Source organism: Staurois parvus, unplaced genomic scaffold (assembly GCF_062004578.1).
Source record: "Staurois parvus isolate SC_StPar_1 unplaced genomic scaffold, SC_StPar_1.0 ptg000092l, whole genome shotgun sequence".
Taxonomy (NCBI): domain Eukaryota; kingdom Metazoa; phylum Chordata; class Amphibia; order Anura; family Ranidae; genus Staurois; species Staurois parvus.
The window spans coordinates 4,040,876-4,062,669 of NW_028317888.1; the positions used below are offsets into that span (position 1 = coordinate 4,040,876).

Sequence of the window (21,794 nt, forward strand, 5' to 3'; positions counted from 1 at the left end):
CCAGGATTAGGACACCCCCCAGGATTAGGACACCCCCCAGGATTAGGACACCCCGCAGGATTAGGACAGGACGGACGTGACTATGGAGGAAGAGGACGGACGTGACTATGGAGGAAGAGGACGGATGTGACTATGGAGGAAGAGGACAGACATGACTATGGAGGAAGAGGAAGGACGTGACTATGGAGGAAGAGGACAGACATGACTATGGAGGAAGAGGACGGACGTGACTATGGAGGAAGAGGACGGACGTGACTATGGAGGAAAAGGACGGAGATGACTATGGAGGAAGAGGATGGGTATGATGGGGGCGTTACTGGGTGTAAATAGAACATAACATCTTATTACCTCCTCTGCTGCCACTTCCACCAATGGCTCCTCTCTACTTCCTGCCTGTACCTGACATCACTTCCTGTCTGTCCCTGACATCACTTCCTGTCTGTCTTCCATAGAGACTTCCTGTCTGGGTAGAAGTGAGATCCCCACCTTGTGGAGCTCAGAGGAACTGCAGCCCGGAGAAGCGTCTGGTAGTGTGACCCCGGCCTTGTGCTGGGTGTGTATGGACTGTAGATCCTTATAGAGGGGTCACCTCCACTCCCACCAAGGGGGACAGAAATATATGACTGCTCGGGGGATGGATTTTGGACCTCTCTGAGCTCCACAAGGTGGGGATCTCACTTCTACCCAGACAGGAAGTCTATGGAAGACAGGAAGTGATGTTGGGTAAAGACAGGAAGTGATGTCAGGTACAGACAGGAAGTTCCATGAATGAGGAAGCAGAGAGGAGACATTCCTGGATCTGGCGGCAGAGGAGGTAATACGTAGATGAACCCCTTCAGGGGGAGGAGTTGATGATAATATATTTTGCTCCCAAAGCTGACTTACAGGAAAAACAAAAAGACGCCTGTAAGTGAGTGCGGAATGTGTATGACCCCTCCACAGACACGTAGGTGCCGGCCCGATCCGTGGTCACAGGGGCAGTATGAAGACAAAGCGGTTGGCCGCACAAGCAGTGATGTAGGAGATAAAATCCTTTATTGGAATCCTTTACACACAATGTAGTAATAACATGACAGCTCCAGGACAGGACAGAGGAACAGAAGACGCGTCACACCAATACAGGCTTTCATGTTCTATGTAAATGGAAGGATTTGGATTTGTCATTTGCAGACACCTCCCTCCAGGGCTGAGTGCCGAGTGGGATGTTATCATCTTTATGTAGGATTGTTTCATTTATTGTCTCATTATATTGTGGGTGACTCCACCTCCCTGCTTGGACTGAACAAATAAAAGGTGTCACTCATCCTTCCTTATCATGCTGGTTTCCATTTCATATATCTGTGACCTGTCCGAGGAACCACATATATTACAGGGATTGTTGTCACTTTATGTGTCATGATATTAATGATGTCATGTTGTTGTATACTTTGTTATCCCGGATTCCAGACAAATCCTTATCAGCTGTTACATGTTATTTAAAGCTGTTCTGGACAAATAAGAATCAGTAATGACTAAGCATGTATTGGTGTGACACGCGTCTTCTGTTCCTCTGCTCTGTCCTGGAGCTGTCATGTGTTACTACATTGTGTGTAAAGGATTCCAATAAAGGATTTTATCCCCTACATCACTGCTTGTGCAGCCAACCGCCTCGTCTTCATACTTGTCTGTTGCCTGCCCTGACCTTTCTCCTGATTCCTGGATCTCCTCCTCATCTCTCCTCCATATCCTCTTACACAGCTTTTCTCCACACCTGCAGTGACCCTGGGGGGAGGAAACTTGGCACCAGCACGCCGCCAAATCCATCCCCACCATTAGGGGCTCTGGAGACAATTGTCTGCTATTTACACTCCGTTCCTCCGCACGTCACCTGATCACATGACAGCTTACTTCCACAGATTCCGGACAGATTTCTGGATGGTAAGGTCAAAGTTCACTCTTCAGTTTAGGAGAGGTAGGACGCACCCAGGAACTATGATTTGGTTTATACAGGAGCCTCATATAGGGGACCCCTCAAATCTCCCCATCCAAATGTCCCTCCATCCAGAGTCTATATGTCCTATGACATCACACTGACCTCACAGCTCCTCCTCCCAATGTCCCTCCAACCAGAGTCTATGTCCTATGACATCACACTGACCTCACAGCTCCTCCTCCCAATGTCCCTCCATCCAGAGTCAGAGAATCCTATGACATCACACTGACCTCACAGCTCCTCCTCCCAATGTCCCTCCATCCAGAGGCAGAATCCTATGACATCACACAGACCTCACAGCTCCTCCTCCCAATGTCCCTCCATCCAGAGGCAGAGAATCCTATGACATCACACTGACATCACAGCTCCTCCCCAATGTCCCTCCATCCAGAGTCAGAGAATCCTATGACATCACACTGACCTCACAGCTCCTCCTCCCAATGTCCCTCCATCCAGTGTCAGAGAATCCTATGACATCACACTGACCTCACAGCTCCTCCTCCCAATGTCCCTCCATCCAGAGTCAGAGAATCCTATGACATCACACTGACATCACAACTCCTTCTCCCAATGTCCCTCCATCCAGAAGCAGAATCCTATGACATCACACTGACCTCACAGCTCCTCCTCCCAATGTCCCTCCATCCAGAGTCAGAGGATCCTATGACATCACACTGACCTCACAGCTCCTCCTCCCAATGTCCCTTCATCCAGAGTCAGAGAATCCTATGACATCACACTGACCTCACAGCTCCTCCTCACAGCTCCTCCTCCCAATGTCCCTCCATCCAGAGTCAAGTGGGGCTATAATAAATGGAGACCTGAATGGAGAGGTGAGGAGGATTCTGGGAATATCATTTGATGTGACTATTTGTGTTCAGATGTAGAGTTTTCCTCCTGTGAAGTCTGGAGATCATATGACATCACATTGCCTCCACCTCCCTCCCTGATAGAAGAGAGAAAGAAGAAGAAGATTCTAGAAGTCACCAGAGAGATCACTGAGCTGCTGACAGGAGAGGTGAGCGGTGCCGGGAATTCTGGGACATTCTCCAGTAACAGACAAGGGATGTGTCTGGATGGTGACTGTATCATTGTGTGTGTCAGGTTCCTATAAGGTGTCAGGGTGTCACTGTCTATTTCTCCATGGAGGAGTGGGAGTATTTAGAAGGACACAAGGATCTCTACAAGGACGTCATGATGGACAATCAGCCGCCCCTCACATCACCGGGTAAGAGGAGACTTTATTGTAAAGGAGAGAGCAGTACGGAGGATCCACCTAGATCCCCCATCATCTGATAAACACATAGAAACAATGGATTCAGTCAGTGTGTGTGTTTCCTACAGATGGATCCAGTCATGGGAACCCACCAGAGAGATGTCCCCGTCCTCTGTATTCCCGGGATTCCACACAGGAAGGTCACACCATCCCTCACCATCATCAGGTAGATGGATCCAGTCATGGGAACCCACCAGAGAGATGTCCCCATCCTCTGTATTCCCGGGATTCCACACAGGAAGGTCACACCATCCCTCACCATCATCAGGTAGATGGATCCAGTCATGGGAACCCACCAGAGAGATGTCCCCATCCTCTGTATTCCCGGGATTCCACACAGGAAGGTCACATAATCCCTCACCATCATCAGGTAGATGAGGAACAATCACTGATAGTATCATTAGGATCTGTACATTATCTGCATTGTTACCATTGATGTCATTTTTATTATATATTCAGAGTGGAAACCTGAGAGATTCTAAAGTTGAGGTTAAAGAAGAGATAAAAGAGGAGGAGGATGAGGATGGGGGGATGGAGGAGTCAGAGCTTCTAAAAGAACACAAAGATCTGTACCAGGACACCATGGTGGAGTCATCCAGCTACAGGAACCCACCAGAGAGATGTCCCCGTCCTCTGTATTCCCGGGATTCCACACAGGAAGGTCACACCATCCCTCACCGTCATCAGGTAGATGATGACAATTATTGGTAGTTGTGATTTATACACAGCATGTTTGTTACAATGAATGTTTTATTATATCTTTCAGAGTGGAATCCTCGGGGATGATAATATTGATGTTAAAGAAGAGTATAAAGAGGAGGATGAGGAGTATGGAGTGATGGAGGAGTTTTCAGAAGGACACAAGGATATGATGGAGCCACCTAATACCAGGAACCCACCAGAGAGATGTCCCCGTCCTCTGTATTCCCGGGATTCCACACAGGAAGGTCACACCATCCCTCACCATTACAAGGTTGGTTGGATAGAGCATCTAGAACATGGACTCATAGAGACAATGTGTGGATTGTTTATGTGACCTTACATTTTACAGATGATATTTTCTCTCATTTCCTTGATTTAGAGTGGAGATCCAATCGATATAGAATTTGAGCTGAAAGCAGAAGAAGAAGAGGCGTATGTGAGGGATGATCAGCAGTCTATGGAGGAGGATGGAATAACGGGGACATTTATAGAGGAGGACACTCCTACAGAGATCAGCACAGGTGGGTCATGAACACTAAATCCATTCCTCCACCCATACTGCTCACTGATTGGTCCAGAGTAGGGCGGGGACTGGGTGATATCAGCCTGTAATCCCCTGGTCACTTTCCTGAGCTGTGTTCCCCGTCCTGTATTCCTGGATTTCTCTCGGATAATCTTCCTTCTCTGTGCTGCAGACACAATTTATGTATCTAGACTGGATTTATGGAGGTTCTGGGGTTCAGCTGGCAGAAAAATGTTGATTTTTACTCTAAGCATTGCATAATGTAGGCACCCAGGACATGTGACTGGGGTCTCCTGCCTTGTGCCTGACTCCTCCAGGGGACCTTCTCTGTTATCTGCTGGCTGTGCCGGGTGGAGGGATATGTCTGTAGTGTCTCAGACCCAAGTCACTGAGTGCAGTCTCAGGAGATGGGAGGCAGCGGTGTGGGACCTACATAGTTACATAGTTAGTCTGGCTGAAAAAAGACATTCCATCTAGTTGTACCAATAAAAATAAAAGATATAATCCGACACCCACAGCTGATCCACCAGAAGGCAAAAACCCAGCAAAGCACGATCCGATCTGCTCCTGCAGGGGAAAAAATTCCTTCCTGATCCCCCGAGAGGCAATCGGATATTCCCTGGATCAACCATCCCTATAAATGTTATCCAGTTATATTCTGTGTATCCAAGAAAGAATCCAGGACTTTCCTACAGCAATCCCCCCTTATGTATTATACATGGAGATCATATCCCCCCTTATGTATTATACATGGAGATCATATCCCCCCTTATGTATTATACATGGAGATCATATCCCCCCTTATGTATTATACATGGAGATCATATCCCCCCTTATGTATTATACATGGAGATCATATCCCCCCCCTTATGTATTATACATGGTGATCATATCCCCCCTTATGTATTATACATGGAGATCATATCCCCCCCTTATGTATTATACATGGAGATCATATCCCCCCTTATGTATTATACATGGAGATCATATCCCCCCTTATGTATTATACATGGAGATCATATCCCCCCTTATGTATTATACATGGAGATCATATCCCCCCTTATGTATTATACATGGTGATCATATCCCCCCTTATGTATTATACATGGAGATCATATCCTCCTTATGTATTATACATGGAGATCATATCCCCCCCCTTATGTATTATACATGGAGATCATATCCTCCTTATGTATTATACATGGAGATCATATCCCCCCCTTATGTATTATACATGGAGATCATATCCCCCCCTTATGTATTATAAATGGAGATCATATCCCCCCTTATGTATTATACATGGAGATCATATCCCCCCTTATGTATTATACATGGAGATCATATCCCCCTTATGTATTATACATGGAGATCATATCCCCCCCCCTTATGTATTATACATGGAGATCATATCCCCCCCTTATGTATTATACGTGGAGATCATATCCCCCCTTATGTATTATACATGGAAATCATATCCCCCCTTATGTATTATACATGGAGATCATATCCCCCCTTATGTATTATACGTGGAGATCATATCCCCCCTTATGTATTATACATGGAGATCATATCCCCCTTATGTATTATATATGGAGATCATATCCCCCCTTATGTATTATACATGGAGATCATATCCCCCCTTATGTATTATACATGGATATCATATCCCCCCCTTATGTATTATACATGGAGATAATATCCCCCCTTATGTATTATATATGGAGATCATACCCCCCCTTATGTATTATACATGGTGATCATATCCCCCCTTATGTATTATATATGGGGATCATACCCCCCCCCTTATGTATTATACATGGAGATCATATCCCCCCTTATGTATTATATATGGAGATCATACCCCCCCCCTTATGTATTATACATGGAGATCATATCCCCCCTTATGTATTATACGTGGAGTTCATATCCCCCCTTATGTATTATACATGGTGATCATATCCCCCCCCTTATGTATTATACATGGAGATCATATCCCCCCCTTATGTATTATACATGGAGATCATATCCTCCTTATGTATTATACATGGAGATCATATCCTCCTTATGTATTATACATGGTGATCATATCCCCCCTTATGTATTATACATGGTGATCATATCCCCCCTTATGTATTATACATGGTGATCATATCCCCCCTTATATATTATACATGGAGATCATATCCCCCTTATGTATTCTACATGGAGATCATATCCCCCCTTATGTATTATACATGGAGATCATATCCCCCCTTATGTATTATACATGGAGATCATATCCCCCCCTTATGTATTATACATGGAGATCATATCCCCCTTATGTATTATACATGGAGATCATATCCCCCCTTATGTATTATTCATGGAGATCATACCCCCCCTTATGTATTATACATGGTGATCATATCCCCCCTTATGTATTATATATGGGGATCATACCCCCCCCCTTATGTATTATACATGGAGATCATATCCCCCCTTATGTATTATATATGGAGATCATACCCCCCCCCTTATGTATTATACATGGAGATCATATCCCCCCTTATGTATTATACGTGGAGTTCATATCCCCCCTTATGTATTATACATGGTGATCATATCCCCCCCCTTATGTATTATACATGGAGATCATATCCCCCCCTTATGTATTATACATGGAGATCATATCCTCCTTATGTATTATACATGGAGATCATATCCTCCTTATGTATTATACATGGTGATCATATCCCCCCTTATGTATTATACATGGTGATCATATCCCCCCTTATGTATTATACATGGTGATCATATCCCCCCTTATATATTATACATGGAGATCATATCCCCCTTATGTATTCTACATGGAGATCATATCCCCCCTTATGTATTATACATGGAGATCATATCCCCCCTTATGTATTATACATGGAGATCATATCCCCCCCTTATGTATTATACATGGAGATCATATCCCCCTTATGTATTATACATGGAGATCATATCCCCCCTTATGTATTATTCATGGAGATCATATCCCCCCCTTATGTATTATACATGGAGATCATATCCCCCCTTATGTATTATTCATGGAGATCATATCCCCCCTTATGTATTATACATGGAGATCATATCCCCCCTTATGTATTATACATGGAGATCATATCCCCCCTTATGTATTATACATGGAGATCATATCCCCCCCCTTATGTATTATACATGGAGATCATATCCCCCCTTATGTATTATACATGGAGATCATATCCCCTCCTTATGTATTATACATGGTGATCATATCCCCCCTTATGTATTATACATGGAGATCATATCCCCCCTTATGTATTATACATGGAGATCATATCCCCCTTATGTATTATACATGGAGATCATATCCCCCCCTTATGTATTATACATGGAGATCCTATCCCCCTTATGTATTATACATGGAGATCATATCCCCCTTATGTATTATACATGGAGATCATATCCCCCCTTATGTATTATACATGGAGATCATATCCCCCCTTATGTATTATACATGGAGATCATATCCCCCCTTATGTATTATACATGGTGATCATATCCCCCCTTATGTATTATACATGGAGATCATATCCCCCTTATGTAATATACATGGAGATCATATCCCCCCTTATGTATTATACATGGAGATCATATCCCCCTTATGTATTATACATGGAGATCATATCCCCCTTATGTATTATACATTGTGATCATATCCCCCCCCCCCTTATATATGATACATGGAGATCATATCCCCCCTTATATATGATACATGGAGATCATATCCCCCTTATGTATTATACATGGAGATCATATCCCCCTTATGTATTATACATGGAGATCATATCCCCCCTTATGTATTATACATGGAGATCATACCCCCCCTTGTGTATTATACATGGTGATCATATCCTCCCTTATGTATTATACATGGAGATCATATCCCCCCTTATGTATTATACATGGTGATCATATCCCCCTTATGTATTATATATGGAGATCATATCCCTCCTTATGTATTATACATGGTGATCATATCCCCCCTTATGTATTATACATGGAGATCATATCCCCCCTTATGTATTATACATTGTGATCAGATCCCCCCCTTATATATGATACATGGAGATCATATCCCCCCTTATGTATTATACATGGAGATCATATCCTCCCTTATGTATTATACATGGAGATCATATCCCCCCCTTATGTATTATACATGGAGATCATATCCTCCCTTATGTATTATACATGGAGATCATATCCCCCCCTTATGTATTATACATTGTGATCATATCCCCCCCTTATATATGATACATGGAGATCATATCCCCCTTATGTATTATACATGGAGATCATATCCCCCTTATGTATTATACATGGAGATCATATCCCCCCTTATGTATTATACATGGAGATCATATCCCCCCTTATGTATTATACATGGAGATCATATCCCCCTTATGTATTATATATGGAGATCATATCCCTCCTTATGTATTATACATGGTGATCATATCCCCCCTTATGTATTATACATGGAGATCATATCCCCCTTATGTATTATATATGGAGATCATATCCCTCCTTATGTATTATACATGGTGATCATATCCCCCCTTATGTATTATACATTGTGATCATATCCCCCCCTTATATATGATACATGGAGATCATATCCCCCCTTATGTATTATACATGGAGATCATATCCCCCCTTATGTATTATACATGGAGATCATATCCCCCCTTATGTATTATACATGGAGATCATATCCCCCCCCTTATGTATTATACATGGAGATCATATCCCCCCTTATGTATTATACATGGAGATCATATCCCCCCTTATGTATTATACATGGAGATCATATCCTCCCTTATGTATTATACATGGAGATCATATCCCCCCCTTATGTATTATACATTGTGATCATATCCCCCCCTTATATATGATACATGGAGATCATATCCCCCTTATGTATTATACATGGAGATCATACCCCCTCTTATGTATTATACATGGAGATCATATCCCCCCTTATGTATTATACATGGTGATCATATCCTCCCTTATGTATTATACATGGTGATCATATCCCCCCTTATGTATTATACATGGAGATCATATCCCCCCTTATGTATTATACATGGAGATCATATCCCCCCTTATGTATTATACATGGAGATCATATCCCCCTTATGTATTATACATGGAGATCATATCCCCCCTTATGTATTATACATGGAGATCATATCCCCCTTATGTATTATACATGAAGATCATATCCCCCCCTTATGTATTATACATGGAGATCATATCCCCCTTATGTATTATACATGAAGATCATATCCCCCCTTATTTATTATACATGGAGATCATATCCCCCCCTTATGTATTATACATGGAGATCATATCCCCCCCTTATGTATTATACATGGAGATCATATCCCCCTTATGTATTATACATGGAGATCATACCCCCCCTTATGTATTATACATGGAGATCTTATCCCCCTTATGTATTATACATGGAGATCATATCCCCCCTTATGTATTATACATGGAGATCATATCCCCCCTTATGTATTATACATGGAGATCATACCCCCCCCCTTATGTATTATACATGGTGATCATATCCCCCCCTTATGTATTATACATGGAGATGATATCCCCCTTATGTATTATACATGGAGATGATATCCCCCCCCTTATGTATTATACATGGAGATCATATCCCCCCCCCTTATGTATTATACATGGTGATCATATCCCCCTTATGTATTATACATGGAGATCATATCCCCCCTTATGTATTATACATGGAGATCATATCCCCCCTTATGTATTATACATGGAGATCATATCCCCCCTTATGTATTATACATGGGGATCATATCCCCCCCTCATGTATTATACATGGAGATCATATCCCCCTTATGTATTATACATGGAGATCATATCCCCTCTTATGTATTATACATGGAGATCATATCCCCCCTTATGTATTATACATGGAGATCATATCCCCCTTATGTATTATACATGGAGATCATATCCCCCTTATGTATTATACATGGAGATCATATCCCCCCTTATGTATTATACATGGAGATCATATCCCCCTTATGTATTATACATGGAGATCATATCCCCCCTTATATATTATACATGGAGATCATATCCCCCCTTATGTATTATACATGGAGATCATATCCCCCCTTATGTATTATACATGGAGATCATATCCCCCCTTATGTATTATACATGGAGATCATATCCCCCCCTTATGTATTATACATGGAGATCATATCCCCCCTTATGTATTATACATAGAGATCATATCCCCCTTATGTATTATACATGGAGATCATATCCCCCTTATGTATTATACATGGAGATCATATCCCCCCTTATGTATTATACATGGAGATCATATCCCCCTTATGTATTATACATGAAGATCATATCCCCCCCTTATGTATTATACATGGAGATCATATCCCCCTTATGTATTATACATGAAGATCATATCCCCCCTTATTTATTATACATGGAGATCATATCCCCCCCTTATGTATTATACATGGAGATCATATCCCCCCCTTATGTATTATACATGGAGATCATATCCCCCTTATGTATTATACATGGAGATCATACCCCCCCTTATGTATTATACATGGAGATCTTATCCCCCTTATGTATTATGCATGGAGATCATATCCCCCCTTATGTATTATACATGGAGATCATATCCCCCCTTATGTATTATACATGGAGATCATACCCCCCCCTTATGTATTATACATGGTGATCATATCCCCCCCTTATGTATTATACATGGAGATGATATCCCCCTTATGTATTATACATGGAGATGATATCCCCCCCCTTATGTATTATACATGGAGATCATATCCCCCCCCTTATGTATTATACATGGTGATCATATCCCCCTTATGTATTATACATGGAGATCATATCCCCCCTTATGTATTATACATGGAGATCATATCCCCCCTTATGTATTATACATGGAGATCATATCCCCCCTTATGTATTATACATGGGGATCATATCCCCCCCTCATGTATTATACATGGAGATCATATCCCCCTTATGTATTATACATGGAGATCATATCCCCTCTTATGTATTATACATGGAGATCATATCCCCCCTTATGTATTATACATGGAGATCATATCCCCCCTTATGTATTATACATGGAGATCATATCCCCCTTATGTATTATACATGGAGATCATATCCCCCCTTATGTATTATACATGGAGATCATATCCCCCCTTATGTATTATACATGGAGATCATATCCCCCCTTATATATTATACATGGAGATCATATCCCCCCTTATGTATTATACATGGAGATCATATCCCCCCTTATGTATTATACATGGAGATCATATCCCCCCTTATGTATTATACATGGAGATCATATCCCCCCTTATGTATTATACATGGAGATCATATCCCCCCTTATGTATTATACATGGAGATCATATCCCCCCCCCTTATGTATTATACATGGAGATCATATCCCCCCTTATGTATTATACATGGAGATCATATCCCCCCTTATGTATTATACATGGAGATCATATCCCCCCTTATGTATTATACATGGAGATCATATCTACCCTTAATCTCTTCCTCTCAGTAGAGAATACATTCAGTTCCTCTAATCTTTCCTCATAGCTGATCTCCTCCATGCCTCGTATCAGTTTGGTTGCCCTTCTCTGTACTTTCTCCAGTTCCCCAATGTTCTTTTTGTGAATTGGTGTCCTAAACTGAACTGCATATTCCAGATGAGGTATTACTAATGATTTGTACCCGGGGGAGGGGGGGTGATATCTCTCTCTGGAGTCTATAACTCTCCTTATACAAGAGAGGATTTTGCTCGCTTTAGAACCCGCAGCTTTGCATTGCATGCCATTATTAAGCTTGTGATCTACAAGAACCCCAGATCCTTGTCCACCATTGACCCCCCTAGATACTTCTCCACCATTGACCCCCTTCAGATCCATCTTCACCACTGACCTCTACCCCTCCAGATCTTTTTCCACAGTTGCCCTCCAGATCCTTCTCCACCATTGACCCCCTGATCTTTCTCCACCATTGACCCCTTTGATCTTTCTTCACCATTGACCCCTCTGATCTTTCTTCACCATTGTCCCCCTGATCTTTCTCCACCATTGACCCCTACAGATCCTTCTCCACCATTGGCCCCCCAGATCCTTCACCATTGACCCCCCCAGATCCTTCTCCACAATTGCCCTCCAGATCCTTCTCCACCAATGTCCCTCAGATCCTTTTCCACCATTGACCTCCCCTGATCTTTCTCCACCATTGTCCCCCTGACCTTTCTCCACCATTGTCCCCCACAGATCCTTCTCCACCATTGTCCGCCACAGATCCTTCTCCACCATTGTCCCCCACAGATCCTTCTCCACCATTGACTCCTCCAGATCCTTCTCCACAATTGACCCCCTCAGATCCTTCTCCACCTTTGACCCCCCCAGTTGTCCCCCCCTAGTATGTATGATGCATATTCTTAGCCCCCAAGTGCAGAGCCTTACATTTATCAACATTAAACCTCATTGGCCCCATAATACCCCAATTACACAGAGCATTGAGGTCGGCTTGTAAGTTGGAGACATCCTGTAAGGACGTTATTCCCCGGCACAGCTTGGTGTCATCTGCAAAGACTGAAATGGGATTTATAATCTCACACCCCATATTGTTTATATATATATATATTAAAAATAAGGGTCCCAACACTGAACCTTGGGGTACCCCACTAATAACACTGAACCTTGGGGTATCCCACTAATAATACTGAACCCTGGGGTACCCAATTAATCACACAGAACCTTGGGGTACCCCACTAATACACTGAACCTTGGGGTACCCCACTAATAACACTGAATCTCGGGGTACACCACTGAGGACACTGAACCTTGGGGAACCCCACTAATCACACTGAATCTCGGGGTACACCACTGATGACACTGAACCTTGGGGTACCCCACTAATAACACTGAGCCTTATTATTATACAGGATTTATGGCGCCAACAGTTTGCTCAGCGCTTTACAATATAACGGGAGACAATACAGCAACAATACAGTTCAATACAAGAGGGTTAGGAGGGCCCTGATCCTGGGAGCTTACAATCTAGGAAGGAGGGGCTAGTGGTACAAAAGGTAGTAACTGTGGGGGATGGATTGGTTGGAAGAGTTGAAGATTCCAGTATTAGCTGAGGGCAGGATAGGCTTCCCTGAAGAGATTAGTTTTCAGAGATCGACTAAAAGTGAGCAGAGTAGGTGATAGTCTGAAAAATTGGGGTAGAGAGTTCCAGAGGATGGGGGAAGTACTGGAGATGAGCATGTTAAGAGGAGACAAAGGAGCTATAGTGTAGGAGGTCTTTTGAGGAGCGGAGAGTATGGTTTGAGTGATATTTAGAGACAAGATCGGTGATGTAATTTGGGGCGGAGTTATAAATGGCTTTATACGTTATTGTTAGTGTTTTGAATTTTATCCATTGGATCCGTTGGATGGGAAGCCAGTGGAAGGATTGGCAGAGAGGGGTGGAGGACACTGAATGGAGGCCAGTGGAGGGATTGTCAGAGAGGGGTGGAGGACACTGAATGGGGGCCAGTGGAGGGATTGTCAGAGAGGGGTGGAGGACACTGAATGGGGGCCAGTGGAGGGATTGTCAGAGAGGGGTGGAGGACACTGAATGGAGGCCAGTGGAAGGATTGGCAGAGAGGGGTGGAGGACACTGAATGGAGGCCAGTGGAGGGATTGTCAGAGAGGGGTTGTGACATAAATGTACAGAATTGAGTAGATAAGATGTGACCTGTAGCAATATGTAATTGTAAATGTAGTTAATTTCTTGTCATTAAAGAAATATTCAGCCATTGGTACTCAGAGGCAGATGGTCAGCCATTAGCATCTGAAAAGAGACAGAGCTTCCTCAGGCTAGAAGTGGCACCTGGGTGCTAATAAGATTTGTCACCTTCTGGGGAAACATGGAAGGAAACGGCTGGAGACGGGTTGGCTTCATGACAGCGGAAGACCAGAGCTTTGAAGTATATCAGGAGATCAAAGGAGTATGTAAAAGCTAAAATTGCAGTTGCAGAGAGATGAAAATACTTCCTTCTGATGGGGAACTCTGTAGGCTACATAAGCATATAAAACTATATTTGTGACCTATGTAGAACCCCAGAAAAATGCAGGAAATGGTTATGTGGCGTGCGATAGCGGAACAGTGATTGGTACTGTCGCAATCGGACTGATGCGCTGGTGTTGGAAATTCAATACCTGATTTGGTGATTCAAGCCGTTTCTGGTCCAGTTGACTTTGGGCAGGTCAGCACCCAGAACATCCTGTGGGCGGGTACAGGAACACCCCCCAGAGTCAATTGGCCAAGAACTAATGTCCAGCCTACGTCCATATTCCCATAAATTGAGGACCCAGAGATATAGACAGGGTGATTCGTATGGAGCCAGTTCTATTTGACTAACAGATTGCTGACTTTCTCTGACTTGCTCCAGTAGCAGGATAGATCTCGGTAAAAGTTTTATTTCTGTTATTTATTCCCTTTTATTTTATAGTGAATAGTCATTTGTGTGTCTTCTTGTATTTTTTGTATTTTCTGTAACTTTGTATACTTTGTACATATTTTATGCACTCCCCACTTTCAGGATATTAAATCTTAAAATTAATAAGTGACTTCTGTGTATTTAAGCTCGGGCTCATATCTCCGGAGAGATTTGATTGGAGAGATTAGATTGTATTGTATTTTAGTGCCTTTATATGCACGGTCAAGCTCATTGCCAATCTATATGCAATTGCACTGCATGTTGGCAGATTGCGTGCAGATTGTAAAGGTAACAGATCTGCAATACGGAGATCTGTGTGTGTGTGTGGTGTCCCAACAGACCGTTCTGCGGATAAACTGTTGTGTGGTGGCAAGCTACCGTTTGTGGTGTGTCTGGTGTGGGGGTGTGTGGACAGTGGAAGAGTGATTCACACCGGGGTCCTAGCTGTAGGATAGCTGGAGGGATCCTAAAAGGGTGTGTGATTGCTGGGCTGCTCCTCAACTCTAATCAGTGCACCAGATTGTATATAGGATTTGTATCTGCCAGTGTGTGATCGGCTAGCTGGATTGGAGTGGAGTCTCCCTTCTGGTGGTGGCCAAGAGGTAGTGCGTGTTGTGAAAGTGTATCACGGCTGGTCTTATATACGTAGATATATTATAAGTTAAGTCCTCCTTCTTCCCTCTTACCCCAAGTCATGTCCGCACGTGCGTGCCTCGGTTAGCTAGTCGCTGTGGGCGTGGCATTTGGGTGAACGGTGACAGGGGTGGAGGACACTGAGTGGAGGCCAGTGGAGGGATTGGCAGAGAGGGGTGGAGGACACTGAATGGAGGCCAGTGGAGAGATTGGCAGAGAGGGGTGGAGGACACTGAGTGGAGGCCAGTGGAGGGATTGGCAGAGAGGGGTGGAGGACACTGAGTAGAGGCCAGTGGAGGGATTGGCAGAGAGGGGTGGAGGACACTGAGTGGAGGCCAGTGGAGGGATTGGCAGAGAGGGGGGGAGGGCACTGAATGGAAGCCAGTGGAGGGATTGGCATAGAGGGGTGGAGGACACTGAGTGGAGGCCAGTGGAGGGATTGGCAGGGAGGGGTGGAGGACACTGAGTGGAGTCCAGTGGAGGGATTGGCAGAGAGGGGTGGAGGACACTGAGTGGAGGCCAGTGGAGAGATTGGCAGAGAGGGGTGGAGGACACTGAATGGAGACCAGTGGAGGGATTGGCAGAGAGGGGTGGAGGACACTGAGTGGAGGCCAGTGGAGGGATTGGCATAGAGGGGTGGCAGATACAGAATGGTTAGTAAGGTGGATGAGTCTGGCAGCAGCATTCATGATAAACTGAAGAGGGGATAGCCTGCGATGAGGTCGGACAATGAGGAGGGAGTTACAATAGTCAAGGCGAGATATAACAAGGGAGTGAATAAGTTGCTTAGTGGTTTCAGAGGTTAGAAACAAGATTTGGGGTATCCCACTAATAACACTGAACCTTGAAGTACCCCACTGATATCACTGAACCTTGGGGTACCCCACTAATAACACTGAACCTTGGGGTACACCACTAATAAGACTGAACCTTGGGGTACCCCACTAATAACACTGAACCTTGGGGTACCCCACTGATAACACTGAACCTTGGTGTACCCCACTGATAACACTGAACCTTGGGGTACCTCACTGATAACAGTGAACCTTTGGGTACCCCACTAATCACACTGAACCTTGGGGTACCCCACTAATCACACTGAACCTTGGTGTACCCCACTAATCACACTGAACCTTGGGGTACCCCTCTAATAACATTGAACCTCGGCATCCCCCACTAATAACATTGAACCTTGGGGTATCCTGTGATGATTGTGATGTCAGATCCTCAGCCCTTCTCACCAAACTCGTGACCGAAGGACTAGCCAATCTAAAACCGCGATGTAACAGTGCCACTCCCAGCTGCACCCTGCACAAAGGTTTTCCAGCTAATGGACCACAATCTGTGTACCTGCAGCCTGAGAGTGATTGTTACTGGGTCAGGTTAATTGCGCAATTAACCCTTCACACTGCCACCACCTCCTTTTTGTACAGAGAAGGAGAAAACTCGCCAATATCAGCAATAACACTATGATGTTGAATAATGTTGTATACCACTGTCACTGCAGGCAGAGATATATAGAGGTTTAAAAACACACAGTAGCGCTCTTCAGAGACAGGGATTCTTAGTTTGCATTAAAGAGCTTTAGAAACAGTTCAACACTTTCAGAAAGTAAGATTTATTACTAAAACATCAAAAGGGTGCAATAAAAATATTTACAGAAAAAGATGTAGAAAAAATATATAAATACAGAGCACAATAACACAGCAAAGAGATAACAGAAGTTTAGAGAGGTAGAGTACTTGTCAAAAGTCCTGGGTTATGCAGATTCAAGGGTCCTGAGCCAAAAGGGTGCCTTATCTCCCAAAGTTATTTCTGATGTTAAAAGGGAGGATTCTTCAACTTCAACACGACCTACTCAACTTAACTTTCTGCTCCAAGCATAAAAGTCTTTTCCAGGAACTCAGCAGGGTGTCTCCTTGAAGCAGAGAACCAATCGCCTCATTTGGGGAGGGTGTTGCAGGCGGAGACCCAAGCTAGAACCAAAATCCCTCGCAGTTTATATCATGATTCATAACTTACCCTCGGTGCATGTAGCAGCCTAGCCACTAGTAGATTAATATACAGAATGATCTGCTGAACGTCTAGATATTAAATATGACATACCTGCTTGGGACGGTTAAGGAGATATAATTTTCTGCTCTCCTGTAGAGTTCAGCTAGGTGGGTGTAAGGTATCAGGCGCCTTGTATTAAAGTGACCGATCTGAATATATTCCTGGTTTTCATGTAAGTCTTTCATATCTCCAGATATAAAATTATATGGAAAAGGGGATTTTTAAATGTAAGTGTGTTTTATAGCTAGCTGGAATGTCTTTGAAGCTCAGTGAAGGACTGGTTTATGGTTTTACAATATCTCAGATTGAGAAGCTAACAGACATCCGGGCACAAGCTAGGTTGGGATTTATAACCATGAGCTGTCCCACTGTGCCTGTGATCTCTGGTATCATACAGACCACATTCCTGAGGGAGGGGGGAAATTGGAGGGAAGCTGATTGGGAATAGAAATGATACAAGATGGAGGATCTTTAGCAAGATGGATGACCGCGTCCATCTCTTTATGCTCACTTGCTACATACCCCACTAACAACACTGAACCTTGGGGTACCCCACTAATAACACTGAACCCTGGGGTACCCCACTAATAACACTGATCCTTGGGGTACACCACTGACACCCCCAGACCATAAAGAGTATGAATTAGTTACCACTACTCTCTGAATATGATCTTTTAGCCAGTTTTCTATCCATTTACATTCAGATTTTCCAGCCTATATACTTTACCTTACACATTAGCCGTGTGTGGGGAACTGTGTCCAAGTATACCACGTCCACCGCCACCCCTCTGTCCAAGTATACCACGTCCACCACCACCCCTCTGTCCAAGTATACCACGTCCACCGCCACCCCTCTGTCCAAGTATACCACGTCCACCACCACCCCTCTGTCCAAGTATACCTTGTCCATTGCCACCCCTCTGTCCAAGTATACCACGTCCACCGCCACCCCTCTGTCCAAGTATACCACGTCCACCACCACCCCTCTGTCCAAGTATATCACATCCACCACCACCCCTCTGTCCAAGTATACCACGCCCACAGCCACCCCTCTGTCCAAGTATACCACGTCCACCGCCACCCCTCTGTCCAAGTATACCTTGTCCGTTGCCACCCCTCTGTCCAAGTATACCTTGTCCATTGCCACCCCTCTGTCTAAGTATACCACGTCCACCGCCACCCCTCTGTCCAAGTATACCATGTCCACCACCACCCCTCTGTCCAAGCATACCATATCCACTGTCACCCCTCTGTCCAAGTATACCACATCCACTGCCACCCCTCTGTCCAAGTATACCACATCCACTGCCACCCCTCTGTCCAAGTATACCACGTCCACCACCACCCCTTTGTCCAAGTATACCACGTCCACTGCCACCCCTCCAAGTAATATTATTATTCAAGATTTATATAGTGCCAACAGTTTGCTCAGTGCTTTATAATATAACGGGAGACAATTGTCAAGGTCCTACCTTTCCTCAGAGCTTGCTGCTCCATGTGCTGGCATCCATCTTAGGTTTCTGCAAAGCAAGGTGGGAGCCTTTATGCTTTCAGGCCTCTGTGGCTCCTCCTCCAGGAGGGTGTGGCTGATCTCATTTAAGCCTGCTGTCTGCAGCTGCTCTTTGCATTCGTGTCCTGTATGTTTCATTGCCGCAAGCTCTTGTTCAGCTCTCGTTGCTCTACTGGAAACCGACCCGTGACCTGAGTTCTTGCCTACTGTCTTGTACTGTCTGTCCCGCTGTTATTGACCCGGCCTGTCCGACCACGCTATATGTCTTCCCATCTGGCTCCCACTCGCTATACGCCATTGGCGGCAACCGTTACCACAGCTGAGGTTACTCGGGGGTTGCTACCTGGTCTCAGGCTGCGTCAAGTCCATCCCCACCATCAGGGGCACTGGTGAAAGGCAGCCTGGGGCTTAGACTCCATGCCCTGAGGCACTCCGGCCTGTGGGTGGTTGCTGTCGTCAGTCGGTGCGTGACCTTACCATAAGGCCTGCCTGTCCATTCCCCCACTCCAGCCCTGACAACAGTACAGCAACAATACAGTTCAATACAAGAGGAAAAGGAGGGCCCTGCTCCTTGGAGCTTATAATCTAGGAGGGAGTGGCTAGTGGTACAAAAGGTAGTAACTGTGGGGGGTGTACTGGTTGGAAGAGCAGAAGATTCCAGTATTAGCTGAGGGCATGCTAGGCTTCCCTGAAGAAAGAGGATGAGGGGAAGCTCTGGAGAATTCCTGGAGACAAGCATGGGAGGAGGAAACAACGAGTTAGAGAGCAGGAGGTCTTGCAAGGAGTGGAGAGTAAGGTTTGGGTGATATTTAGAGACAAGATCAGTGATGAAATTTGGGGCGGAGTTATAAATGGCTTTATACGTTATTGTTAGTGTTTTGAATTTTATCTGTTGGGCAACGGGAAGCCAGTGGAGGGATTGGCAGAGAGGGGTGGAGGATAGTGAATGGAGGCCAATGGAGGGATTGGCAGAGAGGGGTGGAGGATAGTGAATGGAGGCCAATGGAGGGATTGGCAGAGAGGGTGGAGGCCAGTGGAGGGATTGGCAGAGAGGGGTGGAGGATACTGAATGAAGGCCAGTGGAGGGATTGGCAGAGAGGGGTGGAGGCCAGTGGAGGGATTGGCAGAGAGGGGTGGAGGATACTAAATGGAGGCCAGTAGAGGGATTGGCAGAGAGGGGTGGAGGACACTGAATGGAGGCCAGTGGAGGGATTGGCAGAGAGGGGTGGCAGATATAGAATGGTTAGTAAGATGGATGAGTCTGGCAGCAGCATTCATGATAGACTGAAGAGGGGATAGCCTGCGATGAGGTCGGCCAACGAGGAGGGAGTTACAATAGTCAAGGCGAGATATAACAAGGGAGTGAATAAGTTGCTTGGTGGTTTTCGAGGTTAGGAACGGGCCTATCTTGGAGATGTTGTGGAGGTGAAGTCTACAATATTAGAACAGCCATTGGATTTGGGGGTGAAAGGACAGATGGGAGTCTAGGAATACACCTAGTACCCTGACATGAGGGAGGGACTGATGATTGTGTTATTGATCTTGATGGAGAAGTCAGGGGAGGGGGCACGTGCTGGGGGGTATACTAAGAGCTCAGTTTTGGAAAGATTGAGCTTGAGGAAGTGAAGTGACATCCATGCCGATATGTTGCTTAGTAGGTTAGAAATGTGAGAGGAGACTGAAGGGGTGAGGTGAGGGGTAGAAAGATAGATTTGTGTGTCATCAGCATAGAGATGGTACTTAAAGCCATGGGAGTTTATCAAGTGACCAAGGGAGGAGGTGTAGATGGAATAGAGAAGGGGTCCAAGGACAGAACCTTCGAGGGACCCCTACAGAAAGAGGGAGTGAAGAGGAGGAGGTAGCATTATATGTAATGCTGAAGGAGTGCTGCGATAGGTAGGAGGAGAACCAGGAGAGAGCAGAGTCTCTGAGGCCAAGAGAGTGGGGTTTTTTGAGGAGGAGGAGATGGTCAACTCTATCAAAAGCCACAGAGAGGTCAAGCAGTAAGAGTACAGAGTAATGACCATTAGTTGGGATGAGTACGGCATAGTGGCCATTGGTTGGGATGAGTACGGCGTAGTGGCCATTGGTTGGGATGAGTATGGCGTAGTGGCCATTGGTTGGGATGAGTATGGAGTAGTGGCCATTGGTTGGGATGAGTACGGAGTAGTGGCCATTGGTTGGGATGAGTACGGAGTAGTGGCCATTGGTTGGGATGAGTACGGAGTAGTGGCCATTGGTTGGGATGAGTACGGAGTAGTGGCATTGGTTGGGATGAGTACGGAGTAGTGACCATTGGTTGGGATGAGTAAGGAGTAGTGGCCATTGGTTTTAGCAGTTAGTAGATCATTAGTGAGGTTTAGTAGGGCAGTTTCAGTGGAGTGTAGAGAGTGAAAGCCAGACTAAAGGGTCAAGAAGGTTGTTTTCGGTGAGGTGGGAGGAGCTCAGGGGATTATAGACTAAGTGTTCTAGGAGTTTAGAGGT

General features: G+C 44.7%; 1 protein-coding gene across 1 annotated transcript; it reads left to right on the forward strand.

Annotated features, from left to right (window-relative positions):
* Window positions 1-921: 921 nt before the first annotated feature.
* LOC149468160 (uncharacterized) lies at window positions 922-3,959 on the forward strand. The gene is made up of 3 exons (XM_089670689.1): window positions 922-946; window positions 3,317-3,414; window positions 3,708-3,959. Exons 1-3 carry the CDS (start codon window positions 922-924, stop codon window positions 3,957-3,959), a joined length of 375 nt encoding a protein of 124 aa, XP_089526815.1.
* The last annotated feature ends 17,835 nt before the right edge of the window (window positions 3,960-21,794 follow it).

Coding starts and splice junctions, on each gene's coding strand:
- LOC149468160 (XM_089670689.1), top strand. CDS start 922: ATGTGTATGACCCCTCCACAGACAC. Junction 947..3,316: donor TATGACCCCTCCACAGACAC/GTAGGTGCCGGC, acceptor TGTTTCCTACAG/ATGGATCCAGTCATGGGAAC. Junction 3,415..3,707: donor CCATCCCTCACCATCATCAG/GTAGATGGATCC, acceptor TTATATATTCAG/AGTGGAAACCTGAGAGATTC.